At 41.7% G+C, this 19,026-nt stretch overlaps 3 protein-coding genes across 5 annotated transcripts; 2 read left to right on the top strand and 1 right to left on the bottom strand.

Moving 5' to 3' along the window:
* Window positions 1-7,115: 7,115 nt before the first annotated feature.
* Window positions 7,116-7,662, top strand: LOC123327105. Its single transcript, XM_044922573.1, has 2 exons — window positions 7,116-7,275; window positions 7,337-7,662. Exons 1-2 carry the CDS (start codon window positions 7,210-7,212, stop codon window positions 7,616-7,618), a joined length of 348 nt encoding a protein of 115 aa, XP_044778508.1. The 5' UTR covers window positions 7,116-7,209; the 3' UTR covers window positions 7,619-7,662.
* An 8,604-nt stretch (window positions 7,663-16,266) lies between these two features.
* LOC27207098 lies at window positions 16,267-17,117 on the bottom strand. Of its 2 annotated transcripts, none has more exons than XR_005543738.2 (2): window positions 16,909-17,117; window positions 16,267-16,795 (listed from the first exon to the last, which is right to left on the bottom strand). XR_005543738.2 is itself a non-coding variant. In XM_016182844.3 (2 exons), the coding sequence occupies exons 1-2, from the start codon at window positions 16,947-16,949 to the stop codon at window positions 16,527-16,529; spliced, it is 327 nt and encodes a 108-aa protein (XP_016027698.1). In that variant the 5' UTR covers window positions 16,950-17,064; the 3' UTR covers window positions 16,270-16,526. The 2 variants fall into 2 exon arrangements, 1 of the variants encoding a protein (XP_016027698.1); XM_016182844.3 differs by having other exon boundaries at window positions 16,270-16,812; window positions 16,909-17,064.
* A 614-nt stretch (window positions 17,118-17,731) lies between these two features.
* On the top strand, window positions 17,732-19,022 carry LOC27206615. Of its 2 annotated transcripts, XM_016181957.3 has the most exons (3): window positions 17,733-18,086; window positions 18,170-18,649; window positions 18,703-18,804. In XM_016181957.3, the coding sequence occupies exons 1-3, from the start codon at window positions 17,847-17,849 to the stop codon at window positions 18,709-18,711; spliced, it is 729 nt and encodes a 242-aa protein (XP_016027697.1). In that variant the 5' UTR covers window positions 17,733-17,846; the 3' UTR covers window positions 18,712-18,804. The 2 variants fall into 2 exon arrangements, with proteins under 2 accessions (XP_016027696.1, XP_016027697.1); XM_016181956.3 differs by having other exon boundaries at window positions 17,732-18,086; window positions 18,170-19,022.
* The last annotated feature ends 4 nt before the right edge of the window (window positions 19,023-19,026 follow it).

Genomic DNA, 19,026 nt, shown 5'->3' with positions numbered 1-19,026 from the left:
TTTTCTCTCACAGCATTCACTGCTTCGGCGCCAGAGAGGTTTGTGACTCTGCTAATTTTGCAGAAGCACTCTTATAAGGATACATCTGTAAATGGCTGAATGGGACTTCGAAGAGTGGCGCCACCAAATTTATTTCAGTCGCATACATATAAGAGCTGTATAAGCACCATTTCGTAGCTGAATGCCTTGTAGAAGAGGTAGTGCCTATAAGAGCTGTATAAGAGTTTTGTATACGAGCTGGACTTAGCAGAGTCGTATAAGTTGGATTTTAAGAGTTGTACTCCTTAGATAATATTTAAGAGTGGGCTTCAAACTTTTTCGAAGTGTTTGTTGTTGTCTCGAATGTTGGGCTTTTGGTTATGAAAGTAAAAGTATTTCAAGAGCTGCGGGTGTGAGGCGCAAACTTCATTGAACAGCCAGCAAAAACAAAAATATATATCCTAGAAGTTTTCGACTTAAGTGAAAGTGCCAGCAATGAGATGAATTAGAAAAAGTTTATGCCGGCTGAAATATTTGAGTAATAGGAAATGAATTGACCGAGATTCCGGATTACTTAGATTGTGTATCAAAAGTTATGGCGCAGTGCGAAAACACATTCAAACAGCTCATAATCCAGTTATGATTCGGGTGGAGAAATAATATAAATGAATGTTTTGGGTAAATTTAATTAAATTCGGTTTAAATTTTGCCACTTGCAGAAAATGTTAACAGGTCATCAACACCAAGTTAAACATTTAAAGTCGAACAGGGCTCTGCACTTTGGAAATTCGAATTTCGATTGGGGTAACAAACAGAAATTGACATGCACTCTTATGGTCGAATATCTCTACCATATAATATTTCCGCCAGCTGGATTTTATTTTCAAATTAATTAAATACCTCGCACATCTCGAACAACACAAATCGCAATGCACTCGAGTTTTGCTTTTGCAGCTGATGAATCGCAATAAAATGCACTTCAATGCGAAAACAAAAATCGTTTCTGAAAAATTGAAGCCAAAGCAACGGCCCCTCCTCGATATCGGTGGAAAAAATAGCAAACAAGTTGGAAAAGAATCAACAAATATGTTTGTTTGCCTGTGCATCTGAATAATAAAAATACTACGCCATCGAGGTGCCAGGGATATATATATATATGTACGTATCAAGGGCAAATAACTACCTCATGTTTCGAGCAATCGGAGATGGTTTATGCACTTATTTAATAAAAATTGCCAACACCCATAAACCATTTATGAAAATGCAGTGCACGCAATTTATGACTGTGACAATATATAGTATAGTTGATCAAAACTATACCCAGTGATACAAAAGATTTCGATAATATATATAAATATAGCAGAAAACGATTATCATAATATATCCATGAGGACGGATTATGATTATGATTCTCTCGACTCTTGACGTGTGAAATGAGCTGGCCAAGGACAGCTAACGGTACTGGGGGATATAGCGTATAGATACAGTCTGAATAATGTGGTGGCTCAACTAGTGCACAGGCTGGCTTTATTAATGGCTCATAATGACTTAAGTGAAATTACTGAAGCGTAACTGGCCGTGCTCGTCGCTATCTCACCATCTCTCTCACTCATCCGTTCGTGCCATCTCTTTCCGCCTAGCTGGCCCATTTCAGCTGCAACCATAAACGGCGAGAATTCCCACGCGGCATTTAATATTCTGTTGCCCGAGTAAATTTTACCCCGTCCCCGTGAACCCACGAAACCCACCCTCCGTCGTTTTGACCCGGCTAACATGTTGCTTCTTCCTCTTGACGTTTCTTGTTGTAGTTGTAGTTGTAGTTGCTGTTGCTGTTGTTGTTAGTGCTGCTGTGCAAGTTGTTAAGGTCAGTTCATATATTATGCTTTGCCGTGGAAAAGGTGCCATAAGTCTGCCACCATGTGCAGGGTGGTATACAAGTAGTTTTTCCCCCGAAGCCTTTGTCTCTTTTCACTTTTCTCGTCTCGTCTGCTCTGCTCAGTTCTGTACTGTGCTGTCCATGGGGCAACTGTTGCCTACTTTCCCGCTTTTCCATTTTCCCTTCTGCTTTTGTTTGGCTCCCTTTTGCCTGCTAATTAAGCGAAATTTTGCGTAATAAGCTTGTCTGTAATTTGCGCCATCTTTCTGCCTTTTCTTTTCTGCCATTTTGTGCGTACGTGTGTGTGGGTGTGTTGCCATTTTCCTTTTGGCCATTCTACGGTTTCTGTTAACTGTCATCAAGGTGTTCATTGACTTTGTTATTATACCTCAATGAATTTCGTGGAGATAGATGGCAGGCAATTTCGGCACTGACTTCCCCAGAAAAGTTACCCAAGCTCAAGTTGGGGTAAGTCCATCGATTAACTGGTCTCCCAATTATGTCTATGTACGGTAAACTAATTAGAATTGATTAACATAACAAAGCAGAGCCCGTATAAGGATATTCAAATACTGAATAATCTAGCATTTAAAACCCATTAAAGGCATGAGACTGGAGCTATTGTGGCTAAGTATTAACTGATCAATCTGGTAATTAACAAGGATTCAAACATTTCGTAATAATAGAGGCCAAAATTGGCTTACCTGTTTTGGCGTCTGTTTGTATTTAACAATAGTACACGCAAAATTTATGTTCAATTGTAAAGGTACCAGGATATATGAGTAATTGTTCAGTAAATGGATAAACCGATTGGTATTAAACATATTTTGCAAGTAATGCAAGTAAAAAAGGGAAGTTTTTTTTAATATTTCATTAGCTTAAAGCCACAAAAATCGTGGAAAAATAAATGAAATCCCATTTATGTTGGCACAAAAAGCATTTTCCAGCTCCATTCACACGCCAGCAGCACCGCAGTGAACCCAAATCCGAAAGATACTCATATGCACTTCAATTCCGAACCAACAGCTCTCCGCTAATGTGTGTGGCTCAAATACCTGTGCCAATGTTTGCCACTGATAAGTGCGCATTATTTACGCTACGCCTAACTCGGCGCTACACGCGTAATTTCATCAAAAATTCACACCGCCAGACAGGAACAACAGGATGAAAAAAATTATGAAAAAAAATAAAAAGAATGCAGGGAGCTGGGCACAAAAAAAATGTAGATAATCATATTGTGAAATTTTTAACACCTGCTGCTTGTTGTGGTTTCGTTGCCCTGCCATTTTTATCCGCTGCGAGGTGGATATCAAGCGAAATAATAAAGGCATTATTTACACAGGCATGGCAACAAAAAGCCAAAATGTCATTACGCACACACACGGGCGGGTGAGTTGTGTTGGTGTTGTTTCAACACATGTAAACAAAACCATTGAATTAAACCGAAAATTAGCATCGATTTAAGTCAAGACCGGGGGTATTATCCCCATGGCTTACCTATGTGACCCCCCAAACCCTTCATAACCCTCATAGCCCTCATGCCCGCCAAAAACTCGCCACGACTTAGCCCGCTTATCAGTTACGCCAAAACCCGAGCAAGAAACACAAAACCCCGAGCATCCCCTCTAACGAATAACACCTCGCCCAGTTGGGCTTTAAACAAATTTTGAGCATAATTTAAACATGTGTTGCCAGCCCGCTGCTGCCTGCGCGAACTGACTACGAAACCGCCTACACGGCGTATACGTATGTACACGCTGCGTATGCTTAATCCCTTTTAATCCGCATTTCGGCAACGTGTGTGCCTACATAACCCCAAACAGGAAAACAGGAGGAGCCGGAGAAAAACAACAACAACAAGGACATCCCCTCGCCAGGAGCAGCAACAACAGCAACAAGAACAACAACAACAGCAGCGAAATGCAAATGCAAATCACGACGGAGTCACTGATAAGGTAACCTCGTATCTCCTAACCAGACTGTCCTCGTTTCTCCCCTTCTATTTTTTCCGGATTTTCAAGTGGTTTCGCGACTTGGCGTTCCCGGATGTGTCAGCCCACAAAGATCCTTGATAGATGCGAGCGCAAACTGAAGTGTGTATGCCCAACAACTGAGAGCTGAATGGCAATCCTTAAACAGAAAATCACACAGGTTGCCAGTGGTATCGATGGTAAAAGTTGTTCGGAAAAGTGGGCACTTATTATAGGCAAATATTTGAGAAAACATACTCGTTTGCGAGTGAACTTGGAGCAGCAAAGATACAAAGATACTATTCCTACTGTTGGTTAGGATGCACTTTTACATGACATCTGATTGTTTTTTAATAACATTTATAACTAATATTATGCGTACTATATAAAAACGATTTATAATTGTAAAAGTTTTGACTATTTTTGCATTACTTTTTCATTTTTTATTACCATTTGCCTTACAGTAAAGCCATAGAAGTATAACATTTAATTAACTGAAAACCTCAAAAGCTTATTTAAACTCCATGTTTGCCAGCAATGATCAGTGGCAAAATAAAGGTATTTATCTGACGAATGCATCTCGCATTTATAGCTTGTCTTTTCATCCGTCTGTCTAAAATCAATGGAAGGGAAAAGTAATATTCCTGTACTTCCCCCTTTTTTGCGAGCAATCAGCTTTTAGTTTGCTTTGACGCACTGACAATTTGGATGGGGACTTGCCAGCAAACATTTTATTCCGTTGCATTTACTTGGCAAATTTAATATGTGCAATATTAATTTTCGTCATAAAAAAGACTTTTGTGAAAGATATGGATACATTCCCTGGCCGAACGTCATAAATGTTGCACATGCAGGACACACGAAGATGGAGAATGAAAATGAATTGGAATAGAATAAAATAAAATAAAATAAAATAAAATGTAAGCCCGAAAGTAGTAAACCGTTAAGCTCTGGACGGCTAACAAAGGAAGGGCCGAAAGCAGTTACACAATTTATGCATGGCTAAAACCCCCAAAAACCCCTCACCTTAGCCGAAAACATTTTGTTGCATTCAGCGCCATCTTAGAGCGGCTCTCGTCTGCCTATTGTAAATGCAACTTAGAATTTGTTGCAAATAAAGTGAAATGGCAACGGCTGCTGGGAAATTCCACATCCACATCCCCATCCTCACTTACCACCGCCCCCCGCACCCCTCAAAATGCTGGGCCAAAAAAACGGAAGAAAGCCAGAGAAGAAGGCAAAAAATTGGCAATTTAACATTTGACGTTTTCTACGAGACTTGTTCAAACAATATACTTGGGAATTTGTTTTAATGCTCCAACGGGGATTGAGTAGGGGAAGGGGATCGAGGAGGGGTCAGCCGGGGGCAGGGTAGGTGCGAAGGGTTACTTTCCAGCTTTTCTCCGACTTGTACGCTGGCAACTTGCAATAATGGCTTTAAATTTTTATTAGATGACGACGCTTATGCGCCTTAGTTGCCTACAGTTGTAGCCTGCCCCTCCCCCCTTCAGCCCCTCGAGCAGATCTGCTCCTTGGATTCCTGGAATCGTCGACTGCTCGAGTCCTTGCAACACGAATTGCTGAAATGTTGTTGAGAGTTGCAGTGTGGATATGTGCATGGCAGTTGTTCACGTCGCACTGGCCACGTGTGCAGACACACTTATGTGTATATTAGTAGCCAGCAGGTGTAAAAAGGAGGATGAGGCACAACCATGTAGTGGACTCTCGACCTGTTTATGTGTAAATATGTACACTAATTACCAAAAATAAGGTAAATAAAAAGGTGAGCACACAGGTTGACTTAAAGTCGATGAGGAAATACGCTTGCAATCGAAAGGTTTCAGCCTTTCGGGAAATAATAAATATGGTTTATATCAAGTCTGCTTTCAGTAGACTTTGTTAGTCTAGGAAATATAATCTTTTGGATGGAACTTATGGTTCTAAAGTTAAAATATTCAGAGATACATATGTTGACTTACATGTTTGTTACAGTTTTGCCTATCAGCAAGATACTGCAAACCGACATGTTGAAACTGCCTAAAAAGTTAAATATATAGTACTGGGTATAACTTAGTTTCTCCCAATTTAAAGCATACTTTTCAGAGCGTGTATTCCCCAAGTTCGCCATTTGGCAACTGCAACTGCAACAAAGCGAATTAAAGTGTTTGTGAGCATGCCAGTTTAGCTAGAGGCCCCTGAGCGTATGCTAGACTTTATTTAATGCGGCTGTTGCCTGTCGCCTAATTCGCATAATTACGCGCTTATTATTTTTGCCAACTGTCGCTGTATCCGTGTCTCTAGTTGTATCTGTATCTGCAGTTGTATCTGCATCTGGGCCCGCTCCACCTGTTCATCTATCTCCCTCTGGCGGCCTGTTGCTGTCTGTTGCTCCCACTTTGCGAACGCGTAATTTTATTTAGCTTTGCGTGCAGAGATGTAATTGTGTTATTTGCTTGATTTTATTATTTGCCCCAAGGCCGCAGGCGGCACAGCCGCACCTAGCGGCCATAATTAACCAAATAAATAAAACAGTCGAAAACTGAACCGACTGGTGAGTGGTTGGGTGGGTGGTTGGTTATTTTGTTTGTGTGGAATTTATTCGCGTTTATCTATGGGTTCACTATGGGCTGGCTGGATAACTAATACGGCTGCATCGGCACTCGCATACAATGTTGTCACATTTTTTAGCCGACTTATTTGCCATTTGGCCCGCGGTGTTTATTTTGGGGTTTTTAATGTCCTGGCCTGCAGGGACCAATGCAAATTAAATGGCTGTCAAATGTTGTTTTATTTCAGCTGGGTGGCTTTTTGTTTGCGGAACTACTTATTGGCATGTTTGCGAATTCGGTTTCGCAAATTCAGTTTGCTTGTTTTGGCACTGCCATTATGAAGTTGTGAGCATAACTAATTGAAAAGTTTTTTCGAACAGCATTTTGCTGGCGTATTTTTAGCTTGGTCAGTGTGAGATTGTCGGAGATTTATTCTATTCCATTTCTCTTCAAGGTTCTTAGCAAAGTCATATTTAAAACTTGGGAACTCGTAAAAATAAATATATATAAGCTATTGAAATGTATATTTGGCAGGCCAAAATACAAGTATTACAAGTATTGTAAGGAATATCTTTAAATTTGAATAGAATTCATACCCGTTTTTCGTGGAGTAAGAGGAGATAATAGATTCGTTGAAGGTAGCGTTTACCGACCATATAAAGTATATATTTTAGTGACGTCGGTCTGGTCATGTCCGTGTGTCATTTAAAGCTTATCACGAAGCTTATTCGTAAAAATCAATAATTGTGGCAACCTATGCGATGAGATGTGCGAAAATTCCTATAAAAGATGACTGCTATGCAGTTGACTGCACTCTTTAAATTCAGTCTCCAAAATGAACGGGCTGCTTGTCGTGACTGTCTTGCTGATCATCGGTCCACTATACGTTTTTCCTCTTCAAGTAAGTAATAGCAATATTTAATTATTTCTGAAAATGATGTATTCTTTTTATTCACTGCCAGGATGACGTTAAAGAAGAGTGCATACAAGAGGTTGGTTTGAACAAAGAAAACTTGCGTAGCAAAGTCAATTGCTATTTTAGGTGTATATTTGAAAGGCAGAACGTGATTGTCAATGGAACGATCAATTTATTTTATATTAAGGGCGCAAAAACTTGCGAAGACATACAGAACGACGACCCATGTAGACAAGCATTTCTACTTCAAAGGTGCCTCAAAGCAAACTTGAGTGATGAAGAATTCTCTCTGTTGGCACCATATTACCACTACCCGCGTTTTGATTGATAAAGAATTAATACAGTTTGAATATATATTTGGACTTAAAAATTTAAAAAAAAAAATTATTTTTTTTGTTTTTAATAAGAACTGTGTATTCAATTCATAAATAAAATATCAAAAACTTGCTATTTTACATTATTATAACTTATTAATTCGGTTGGAACTTCGAACACCTATTTCACTGTTTCTCAAAAGCTTGAACGAACAAATATTTACATCTCTCATAAAATTATTCATATTTTTTATTAGAAAGAAACGATATATTTAGGTTGTATACCTTAGTAATAGTGAATATCAATAATTGAGGCAACTTATTCGTTTCAGTCTTTAAAATGAACAGGTTGTTTGTCATTACTCTCTTACTCACCATTGGTCTACTATCGGTTTTTCTCATTCTGGCTCCCAAATTGAATTATTATAGATGCTCGAATTAAGTACCAAATTTTCCAATATATGAGTAAGCCCACGGACTTACAAGATAATGTAAAAAACGCACATACTAAGCGGATTATTTGGGAAATATTTATTGAATGCCAGCTAAAGATAATTGGGTACGTATTGTCTTCCCGGCTCGTTCAGGAATAATTACTTGATTCGGCTGCGAAAGCCAGCTTCAATCACAAAGCATCCGGGCTTATGAAAATTAATTTAATCACTTACCAAACATTGTTGAAGTCAAACTTATTGACGGCTTTGGGCGCCGGGTAAAATCTCTCTGGGCCCGAAATCGAATTGCCTTCCGAGAGCAGGAGTTTTACCTGAAGGCTCTGACTGCCGCAACGCCAATAACCGCAGCAAATTACATTTATTTAAGTTCCGTCACATCAAACGTTTAGGCCGCCCACCCCGCCCATCGGGCCATAACTCAGGCAGACAACCTTGAGCAACAATTGCCCATCTAATTCACTCAGCTGCTCGCCTGTTCTTCAGCACACCAGCTCACCAGTTAGCTGTTACCTGTTAGCTGTTGTCTTGGCCCACATTACCGGGCCCTCTTCGCGGCGACGGCATGATTGGCATCATCGGCATCGGCCGACTTCGACTGCCGGCGGCGCAGTTAATGTTGTCTGATTTCATTAGCGCTGCGCAGCTCTCACCTTTCCTCACCTGCCGCCCAAGTGCCGTATTGTCACTTGGCGTCTTCGTTTTTTTGGCTTAACACACACAGATGCCAGCGGGGTCGAAATGACCCCGGGGAGCATTTCAAGCCGAATGTTATTGGATCGATTAACAGGATTTTTACAAATCACAATACCATCTAATAAAAAAAGTTGAAATTTTCTTAAAGCTTAAAATACAACAAATAAGTGCGAAATTGAAACTCATGTTAAATAAGCACAACAAATTGCAATTATCCATATTCCATCATAGCTAACCATATTCAATATGTTAAATAGTCTTAAAGCACACACAATAATTGTAATCTACCTTTGGTGTAATGGTAACTATTGTATTATTTTGTAAAATAGTATAATTGATTTTTTGGATCTGCGATGTAAGCGCCACAATTAAATAATTATCATGAATTCATAACAAGCTACCGAAATGGGCCCATTGTGGGGTTAATAAAAACACGTGTAATTTATCTCTTGCTCTTTCGTTTTCATTTTCGCCCATCTGGTTCGCACGCCAATTAACCCCCCAAGTGCCAAGTGTCCCGCCAACACCCCCTGCCCTTCGCGTCGTTTTTACATGAACTTGAATGAGTTTATTGGTATATTATTATTGGTTTTCCTTCTCCTGTTGATATTGTCGTCGATGGCTGTCAGTATTATTGGCCCCAATACTATACAATAATCGCATTTGTATGCCGCTCTTTATGGCCATGTATTTATTTATTTCGGCATTTTCCCACCCCTGCCCATGCTGTTGGTTGCGGCTAATTTGCTTTTATTATTCGCGTTAAATTTTATGCTCACGTTTATGGATTTTTCTAATAAAATGTGGAGAGCAGAAATTGCGACTTGCCTCGATGCTGCGAATTAGCCGAAAGTGTTGTTTTCCTATCATTCCGTGTCGTCGTCGTGCATTTTAATGGCCAGTTTAGGACGAGCCAGCTGCTCCTACTTCATTGGATTTCCCCCATTTCCCAGGGATTTCCCTAGGACAATCAAAAACTTGGTGATTCTAATGAAGCGTGTCGATGTTTTCAAACGATGTTTATCAAGGAATTGCAACAAAATCCAAATTAAGTGAAATAATTTTTAAGATGAAATAGAAATACTAACATAAGCCTAAAAGATTTCGGAAATGGAATTGAATATTAAGTTTATTTATTAGAAAATTAAATCTAAAAAAAATTCCAATGCATATGCAAGCCTATAAAATGTATCAAAATTCTCTCAGAAATTTTAAAGCTAAGTAAACTTGTGCTCGCCCTTCGCTCCTTAATTAAAATGGGGTGGGGGTTGGGCGGCTGGTAGATTTTCAATTATATGTGTGACCTATCAGTGACAACAAATAAACAAGAAGGCAGCACGGAGTGAGTGAGCCTGTCGCACAGGTCCTTCCTGCATTTGCATATGTGCCATAAAAGCGGGCAACGCATAACTTCCAACCCAAGAACTGGGGGGATCCCCTTTTCGGTACGGGCGTGCGTCGTATTTTGCCCATTTTTGCCCACTGGCAACGACCCCGCAGCTGGGGCGTTTGTTTTTTATGCCACACCTCGATGCAAATCATTGCCACATCTGACGCACATGTGGCACGTAACAGACAAACAGACAGGCACTGAGACACACACACAGATACATGGATACACAGATACATGGATACACGGATACACGGATACATGGATACACAGATACAGATACACAGACAGTGGGACACGGGCCCGCGCAGCCAGACGCAGATCGTTGCGACAAGCTCTCGTTGTCGTGGTCGCTGCTGCTGGATTTGTCTGTTTTGTCTGATTGTTGTTGTCGGCGGTATGGGAGTCTCCGCCGGCGCTCCAGAGGCCCCATCATCCTCTGCAGCAACCTAGCCCCAAATCCCTGCCACCATTCATTTCTCCATACTTTGCTGTGACATTCTGTAGGCGCTATGGCGTGCGAAATTGTAAATTTTTCGTCAGATGCGACTACCCCTCCATTCGAATCCTATGTCCATTGCTACACTCAGCACAAAAAAAAACGGTGTGCACAATACTATATGCGTTTCATAAATGTAGTATGTATTTCTACAAGTACTACTCATTTTAAACACTTACTGACATAGTTACTGAGTAAGTTTTGCATGTGCACATGAAAATATGAACTAGGCATTTAAAAAAAATGAATTCTTGTTAAAGATGAAAATATTTTTGGATTTATTTTGGGATATTTCCCAATACATCAATGAATTGAGCATAATTCTTCCAGATATTACCAGTAAAAGAAGGAGAATATATATTTGCAAAACCACCTCCATTTTTTTTTAAGTGCATGTACACACAGCATTTTTTGTTGGCATCGTTGTTTGGTGTGTATATGCATTATTAAGAATACACTCAGCTGTCAGCAAGTGAACGTCTGGTGTCCCAATCTCTGTTTGCAGTTGTGCTCCTCCAGCTTGAGATTCCTTCGGCTTCCATAGCTTCCCTGGCTTCCATGGCCGCAACCTCAACTCAACTCAACGCAAGTCAAGTTGGCGACTCGGTGACTTTGGCCTGGAGTCGACCCATTTGAATTTTTAAATTTATTTGCGAGGCTTTTTTGCGCGAGTGCCGCTGTCTTTGGGGTATGTACATATATATAGTATGGTATAGGGTCCTTGATCCAAGGGTTGTCTAGTCAAGGTCGCGCCGAAAAGGGCTTTCAAAATGTCAGGGACTTAAAGTCAGCACTCCAGATGCTGTGAGCTGTCATATTTGGGTTGCTGCTTGAATCTGGTGCGATGCTAATGACCAGCCAAAAAAAAATAGGAAAAACTATTGAACTCATAACTGACCGATTTTCCGCTACGTGCATAAAGTTTTGCTTTAGATTTTCGTGGACTTTCAGATTGAAAGTTCAGGTTTTGACCCGCTCGTGGCACAGAGGGCTTTTTGCCACCGGCGTGGGGCAGGAACAAAAAGAAAAAGGGGGTGAAAAAGAGGAACCGAGGCGCACAAACAACATTTCACATTTCCAGGCGGAAAAGCAGCTGAGTTGCCGCTTTCCTATTTGCTTTTCATTTATTAGAAAAAAGCGCGAGTGCAACTTCCGCACTTGTGGCCATTGCACACGTGTTCACAAATATTTGCGGTACGTGGCCGCACACCTTTTGCCCAATGAAGCTCCGCTTTTTGTGGAATATAATTTGATGGCCAGCATTTCCTTGTGTTTTCATAGTTTGGTTTTAATAATCCAAGGGCTTCTTGCCCAGCGTTTTTTCGAATTTGATGGATGCACAGGGAATGCTGGCGCTGACTGGAATTTCTATGCAACACTACGTACATACGTACGTATATAGCATTTTCCTAACCATTTTCCACGGTCGCTTTGGCATCTGATAATTTCCACGATTTTCATGGCTGGCCGTGGCAATTTGATTTTAGTTTTCACCATGATGCCACGTTTTGGCCGTCTATCGATGCGGCTTTTTTGGCCGGTATTGAAAAGGGGAAATTTAATTTCGAGGTGAAACCGTAAAATGTTTGGTCAGGTCAGGGGTGTGGGGGGAGGTCAGAGGTCGATGATAGTTGGGTTCGGGGGTCGAGGGTCACTGCTTAACGTTTTGCCGATACTTAAAGCTGAAGCCCCGTCCTGCGGTTATTGCAAACTGTTTGGCTTTGCAGCAGCATTTTGCTGTCATTTATCGTTGCCCGCTGTGCCAGTTGGTGGGTGGGTGGCGGTGGGTGGTTGGGAAAATGCGGCTAGGAAAATCCCGTGAAAATTCGGCAGGGGGCCACAGTCCGTCTGTGTGTGTGCGAACTGTCATTTATTGTTGTCTACTTTCGTGGCAAATATTTGTACTCGCCTGCTTTTCGACTGTCGTTTATTGGTGATTACTTTTTGCCAGTTGATTTCGCTGTTTACCATGGCGAACTTGCTCTATTGCTGGGGGAAAATGCATTTTCCATTATAGCCGCAGTGCGGTGGCCACATAGATGCCTACCAATTTTTACGTATTTTCCGCTTCAAATGCAACTGACCCCTACAATTTGGTTTTCAAGTATTGCCACTACTCTAACCAATTTAATAAATAGATTCTTCATGTTTGGGTTTCATAATTAAACTCCAGCTTTTCACGTCCACTCCTATTTGAATACGGCAATGCATTTAAATTCGTTCAATAAATAAGTCGGCTACTTGGAAGAATATCTCCTCACTTTTCCCATTAAAGCTGCCTTAACTTTCTTGTTGCCTATAAGCACTTAACGACAATATGTAAATGATGCGATTTTCCGATGCACACGAAGCTCTTAAATTTCGGTGTGCATTTCCTTAAATTTCTGCCCATGCTGCCGAAAGTGGTTAAACCCATCAATTTATTATATAGACTACGTTTAAGCTGGCCAATTTAATAGTTCGCCAGAGGCACTCGTCTGTTTTTGTTGTCCTGTCTCTGTTTTTTTTCTGTACTATACCTTATTTTTTGTTTTCAGCTTTCTGGCTTTTGGGCGATTCTGTTGCATGAATTTCTAGACGGGCTATTTATTATTGATATCGTTACCCTTTAAGCGCACACTTTATGGTATTTTGCAGTGTTATCTGTGTAGTCCAAGCACCTGGATGCAGAATGCTGGATGCTGGGTGCAGGATGCAGCTTGGCAAATTCAATTGCAAATGGCTGAGGCGCTCAGCGCACAAAAGCCGACAACCCTGAATCGGGTGGATATATGGCTAAATATCGGGAATGGTGGCATCGGGGGGTATGGTGTATAGTATAACTTTTCCTCTAGCTGCACTGACATGCAAAGCGGCAGAAAAATAGTCTGGCAAAGTTGCCAGTCAGAGAAAATCGCAGATAGTCAGCTAGTCAGATGCAAAAGCTCCTTATATATATATACATATATATATATATTTCTTGTCTACTATCGGAGCTATCTTTAAGATTTTTAACTACCCGCACACTCGCACCTACGACGGCAAACTTGTCGAAAATATATACGAAAATTGTTTAACAAGTTGAAGGCTGACTGGCAAACTTTTTCACCTGCTCAGCTTTCCGGGTGGAAATGGGGTTGGTACAGAAATAAAATATATATAAAAAAAAAATACAAAAAAATAAAAAAACTAGGAGGGTAACGAAAGTTTGCAATGATCCATAAGTTTTTCCGTTGCGCTTACAGCTGAGGAACATTTTCCGGGCAACTTCAGTTTTGGCTTTTAATTAAATAATTTCTGCCAACAATGTTGGACAGCTGGCTGCATTTATTGTGCCACTACTCATCATTCCACCATCTAAAGTAGTTATGTACAGTAGTAGTACTGGCCATATACCATCGCTTTTCAGATGTGCAATTATTTCGGCTTGCAAAATATTTAACTGCATTTCCTATTGATTTTTGTGCTTTGTAATCAAGTTGCCTGCGAGGCAAGCAGGAAATTGCCGATCTCCTGCAATTGTTGTGCCCCACCTAGATGGGCTGGTTGGGCTAGATGGCCCCGGTGCCATCGAGGACGACTTGCACCGGGTATGGCCAGGAAGTTATCTTCCCCCGAATTCCATCCACCTAAGTCCGCCAGTTCCCTCACCGAACTCAAACACATGCCCCTGTCAATAGAGGAGGTCCTGTGGCAATGATTGGTGGGGCTGGGGGAAAAGTTCTATGTTCCATCGGTCCATCGTTTATAGCAATTTCATTTGACTTCTCGTTTGTGTTTGCCGTCGGTCAATAAATGAGCGTAATATTTGGACTTTGATTCCTCCGGCTAAACTGACGACGGTGAGACAGTTGCAACTTGCAACTTGCAGCTTCCAGGTTGCTAGTCACCAGTTACAATTACCAGTTGAAAGCTCAACAATGCCCCCTCATATATTACTGGTTAACTTGGTCCATCGCACTGGAAAAGTTGGCTGGGGAAAAGTTGGCCTAGAACACACAACCGTGTTTGTCATTGTAAATGTGGTCATTGGATATATTAAGTTTATTATGCAGCAGAATTTGTGGCGTTCTTGATTTTTAAACCCAACTAAAGTCACTGAAAATATTAATATTCTTAAGATATCTTAATGTTCTATCCAAGATAAAACTAAAACTAACTTGTGTCCTAAAAAGATAATAATGCATAGTGTTATCAAATTTTGGCCATGATTTTTTTCCGTTTTTTAATTATTATTTATGTGCCAATAAAACAATTCACAGCTTGCTGGTTGAAAAGAGTAGGTTTATTTTATACAAGCCAATAGAATGAATAATTCCGACCATGAAATTGCATGGCCGTAAAGCCAAGGCGATTTGATAATGCCCACAAATGTGAAGCCAAATGTATGTCACTGTGTGTTGCAATCAATGTTTTTGTGCACTACTTTCAGATGAAAAATGACATTTTCTTGATGCTTAGCTTAAGTGACAGTACAAGTGTCGGGCGAAGGTGCTTGGAAAATGCCTGGGAAAGCCACTTGTCCGAACTTACTTAACACATGGCGACACAACTCACACATACACTCTATAGCACACAGATACACATACTGTGACACACCATGTATATGTAGGTGTGCAGCTGCGGAAAGTATGCAACATTTTTGTACGAAAACGTGGTCGCCAAGATGTTGAAAATAGTGCCAGGAAAAAGTGGTGAAGGGACCAACTGTGATGGGGTGGCCTTAGTTAATTCGCAGTCCACAACAATGCAACAGCAATAACAACAACAACAACAGCAGCAACAACAGCAGCAACAACAACAGCTGTGGCAATTGTAGCGCCAGCTTCTCTATTGTATTATGACAGCAGCTGCACCTGCAAGTATGCAGTGATTGTGATTCTTTGCTTTCATTTTTTTTGCTAGTTCACTCGCCTGCGAAACCCCTTGAAAAACAGTAAACAAAGAGCAGGACAATAGTGGACGGGTGATGGGTGGTGGGAGGCTGGGCGGGCAGATGGGTAGGTGGTAATGCCCTGCCATGGCATGTGTTCATTGTCCAAGAGCAGTTCATGCCTGGCTACGCATCCCTATGTGTGTGTGTGTGCCAGTGAGTGTGTGTGTGTGGTGGTGGGGTACAGGACAGGTCGGGGGGCAGTTGGCATATCAACTGGTCGGACATGGTGTAAACACGTTTAATGTTGTTGCCATTGTCGTTGCCGTTGCCATTGCCATCGCATGGCTGCAGTTGCTCCTCCTGGCAAGCTGGCTGGCTGGCAAGCTGGCAAGCTGGCTGGCTGGCGAGCCCTCGGAGTCACGGAGCCATGGAGCCATGGAGCCACCTAGCCACGGAGCTCGTCCTCTTCTGGCGCCGTCTCCTTTGCCACGTTTAATTTAATCTACTGGCCAAAGCTGCAGCCGCTACCTTGACATGGTCTACACTTCAATCTGCATGCACGGAGTACAGTGGAGCCTGGCTATATCCAACAAGTTAGCAGCCAACAAGTTAGGTTGGAATTGTGTCTAGTTTGTGTAATTATGGGATCCATACAATAAATTATCACAAAGTTATATATATATAAGATATTTGTATCATTTAGGCTAGTCATATTAAAGTATACCAACTTAGTACCTGAATCCTTGATTCTTTAAGCTATTTATTCTTTATAAATTCCATAGAATTATGGCTTAATTTTATTTGCACAAAATATCGACTGATTGCTTCACTTATGAATATTTTTCAACGCCTTAGGCAGTCTGCTTAAAGCGGTATCCACTGTAGTTTGCGTCCTGGCTGCTCGAGTGCACCGCAGGTCCATTTAACTTAGCTTTGGCAGTGGCAGTTAGTAGTAGTAGTGGTAGTGGCAGCGGCAGTGGGGTTCCAGCTAGCTGGCCTCCTTCTCCGCTTCCTCGACTTGGTGCATCACTCAAATGCCGGGGAAGCCCCGCAGGCCCCCAAACGAGGCGACAGGAATGCGTGTGTGTAGCAGGGCGTGTGCAAGTATGAGTGTGGGCAACGTAATTTGCATGGTCAGCTTGCAGTTTTGGGACACACAGAGTGGCAAGTTGTGCCTCGCTCTCGTCCCTGGCTTAATTGCATGCAGGAATAGCAACTGCAGGAGCAGCCTCATCAGCATCGGCAACTTCATCCAATTGCCGCTGGAGCTGCGACCCCCAGATCCATACAATTTCCTGGCTGTAAGCGATGCGGCTCTTTAAAGTTCACTTATTAAGTCCCAAGAATAGCAGGAAAATTCGGCCGAAGTGGGCCAGGTTGAAAAATATCAAGAATATGCCAACGATACTCACCTACGCTCTGCCAGGTGATTATGCTGCACGTGGTTCGACATGGTCCGTGCTCGTTATGCGGAACATTACAAAAAAAAAATGTAATATATATGTGTAGGTACGCAAAAAGTGCTGGATTTCCTTTTCATTTGTTTTCCACACACACTAGACAGACATTCGAGTTGAAGTCAAAATCAGACAATGTTCCCTCCATATGGCTCCATATCACATTGGTCAAAAAAAAAATGGCAAGCTTACAAATGGCGCAGCCCTCGGCTGCATAAACGATGTCATTTTTTGGATTGCCCAATTTTTTTAGGTGGCTTGCGAATCATTTGCAAGCGATTTAATTTCAATTGCATGGGCGTTAATCAAAGGAAACAAAAGCCAACGCGGAAAAAAGGATAAAGAAAACGCTTGTCCACTTATTCGACAATGTAAAAGAAAGCAGGGAGATACTATTAATGCAGCAAAAAATGAGCAGGACTAGTTCAAATGAAATCTTTTCAAAAATTTTCAATCCATGGACGAAAAAACGTAGACAAGAAATCGTTCTCTTTTACATAGTATGTATGTATGTATTCATCTATTTTGTATAAATCTAAATAATATTTATATTAAAATATTCCAAGCGATTCCTTCGTACAGACTAATTAGATAAGAACATATCAGTTTACATGTTTTTATATACCGTCATCCTAATCAAATCTTATATCTAAATGATTTCTTTATTAAAACGTATTGTCTTTTTCCTGTTTGATTGTTTCTTGTGCTTTGAATTTACGCGCGCAATTAAAATAATACCAACTGTTCGGTATTTATATGTCAGATGTTATACCAACTAAAAATCGTTGGCATCTACTACGTTTCAACGTCTGGCCACTCCGCACGAATGCAAAAACTGACTGAAATAATTTTTTGATACCATTTTCCTACTTGGCGCGAATTGGCTAAATAAAATGAATGGAACGCGTAACATGAAGTCCATGAAGACGATTCGGCTCGGCGACGTGCTGTACGACGACCAAAAACGCCTTCTAACGCTGTGTCGCAGCTGCGAATGCCACTTTATGACGCTCCAATCGTTCCAGCGCCACCTAGGCGATTGCCCCGGAGTAAAATACATAGTAACGCCAATCGAACCGCTGGCATTTGATGATTCCAATCGGGAAACGAGACTGGTGAATGGCAGACAGGAGGTAGGCAACTAAGGGAGCTCCATAAGCCGGCGTTGCCCCCAAAACTTCCTGAGAATCCTTTTAATTGAACTCACTTCTTGCAGCTTCACATCTACGACCTGGAGGCGGTTAAAAATTCGAGCAGCACCAACAGCGCCATCGACTGGGAGGCAGAGCTGGAGGATCCACGCTGGTACACCGATCCAAAGCCCACTGTACAGCCCATAGTAAAGACAAATTCCAAGGAAAATATAGTAAAGGAGGTCCTAGCGACGCTCGCCAGGGGGTCTCAGGAACCGGAAGGGGTGCCTGCGAAACGTCCGCGTAGCCCTCCCACCTCCCGTCGTACCATTCTGACCGCACAGCAGCAGCGCAGATCCCGTGCCTGCTTGTCCTCCGCTCAACCGAGCGGAGTAAGGATCAAAAAGGCCACCATCCTGATACCCCATGTGCTGGAGGATCTGAAGCGACTGCAGGAGACGGAGAAAAAGGAAAGGATTCCAGTGGTACCACCAGCTCCTGCACTTCCTGTAGGGTCATTGCAATCTTGTGCTAACAGGACAATGCAGTTAACATCTCAATTGGTACCCATGAAATTTTCTCCTGCATCGAAGCTTATTATACCAGTCTCTTCAAGGATATCTGAAGTGCCAGCACCTCCAAAGACGCCCGAGGAACCAGTTCCTCCCATAACAAGCAAATCAACTCCTCCATTGGATGGCACCCAGAAGATCCTAAACAAACTCAGAGCATGCGGTGTGGAGGTGAAGCGAGCAAGTACCCATTCAAATGCCACGACTGAGCTAAACCCAACCAAAAATCAAGAGACCCTGGACATCATGAGAAAACTTCAATCCAAGGGCATCAGATGCACCAAAGTCAAAAAATCGTAGTTGTATTCGCCGTAGTGTAAAGATTATGCCATTAAATGTGCCTCTGGAGGCGACGATTTAGCTATATA

The sequence above is a fragment of the Drosophila simulans genome, chromosome 2R, assembly GCF_016746395.2.
Source record: "Drosophila simulans strain w501 chromosome 2R, Prin_Dsim_3.1, whole genome shotgun sequence".
Lineage (NCBI taxonomy): Eukaryota > Metazoa > Arthropoda > Insecta > Diptera > Drosophilidae > Drosophila > Drosophila simulans.
The sequence above is the reverse complement of the archived record's forward strand: the minus strand, read 5'-3'. Positions and strand labels throughout refer to the sequence as shown.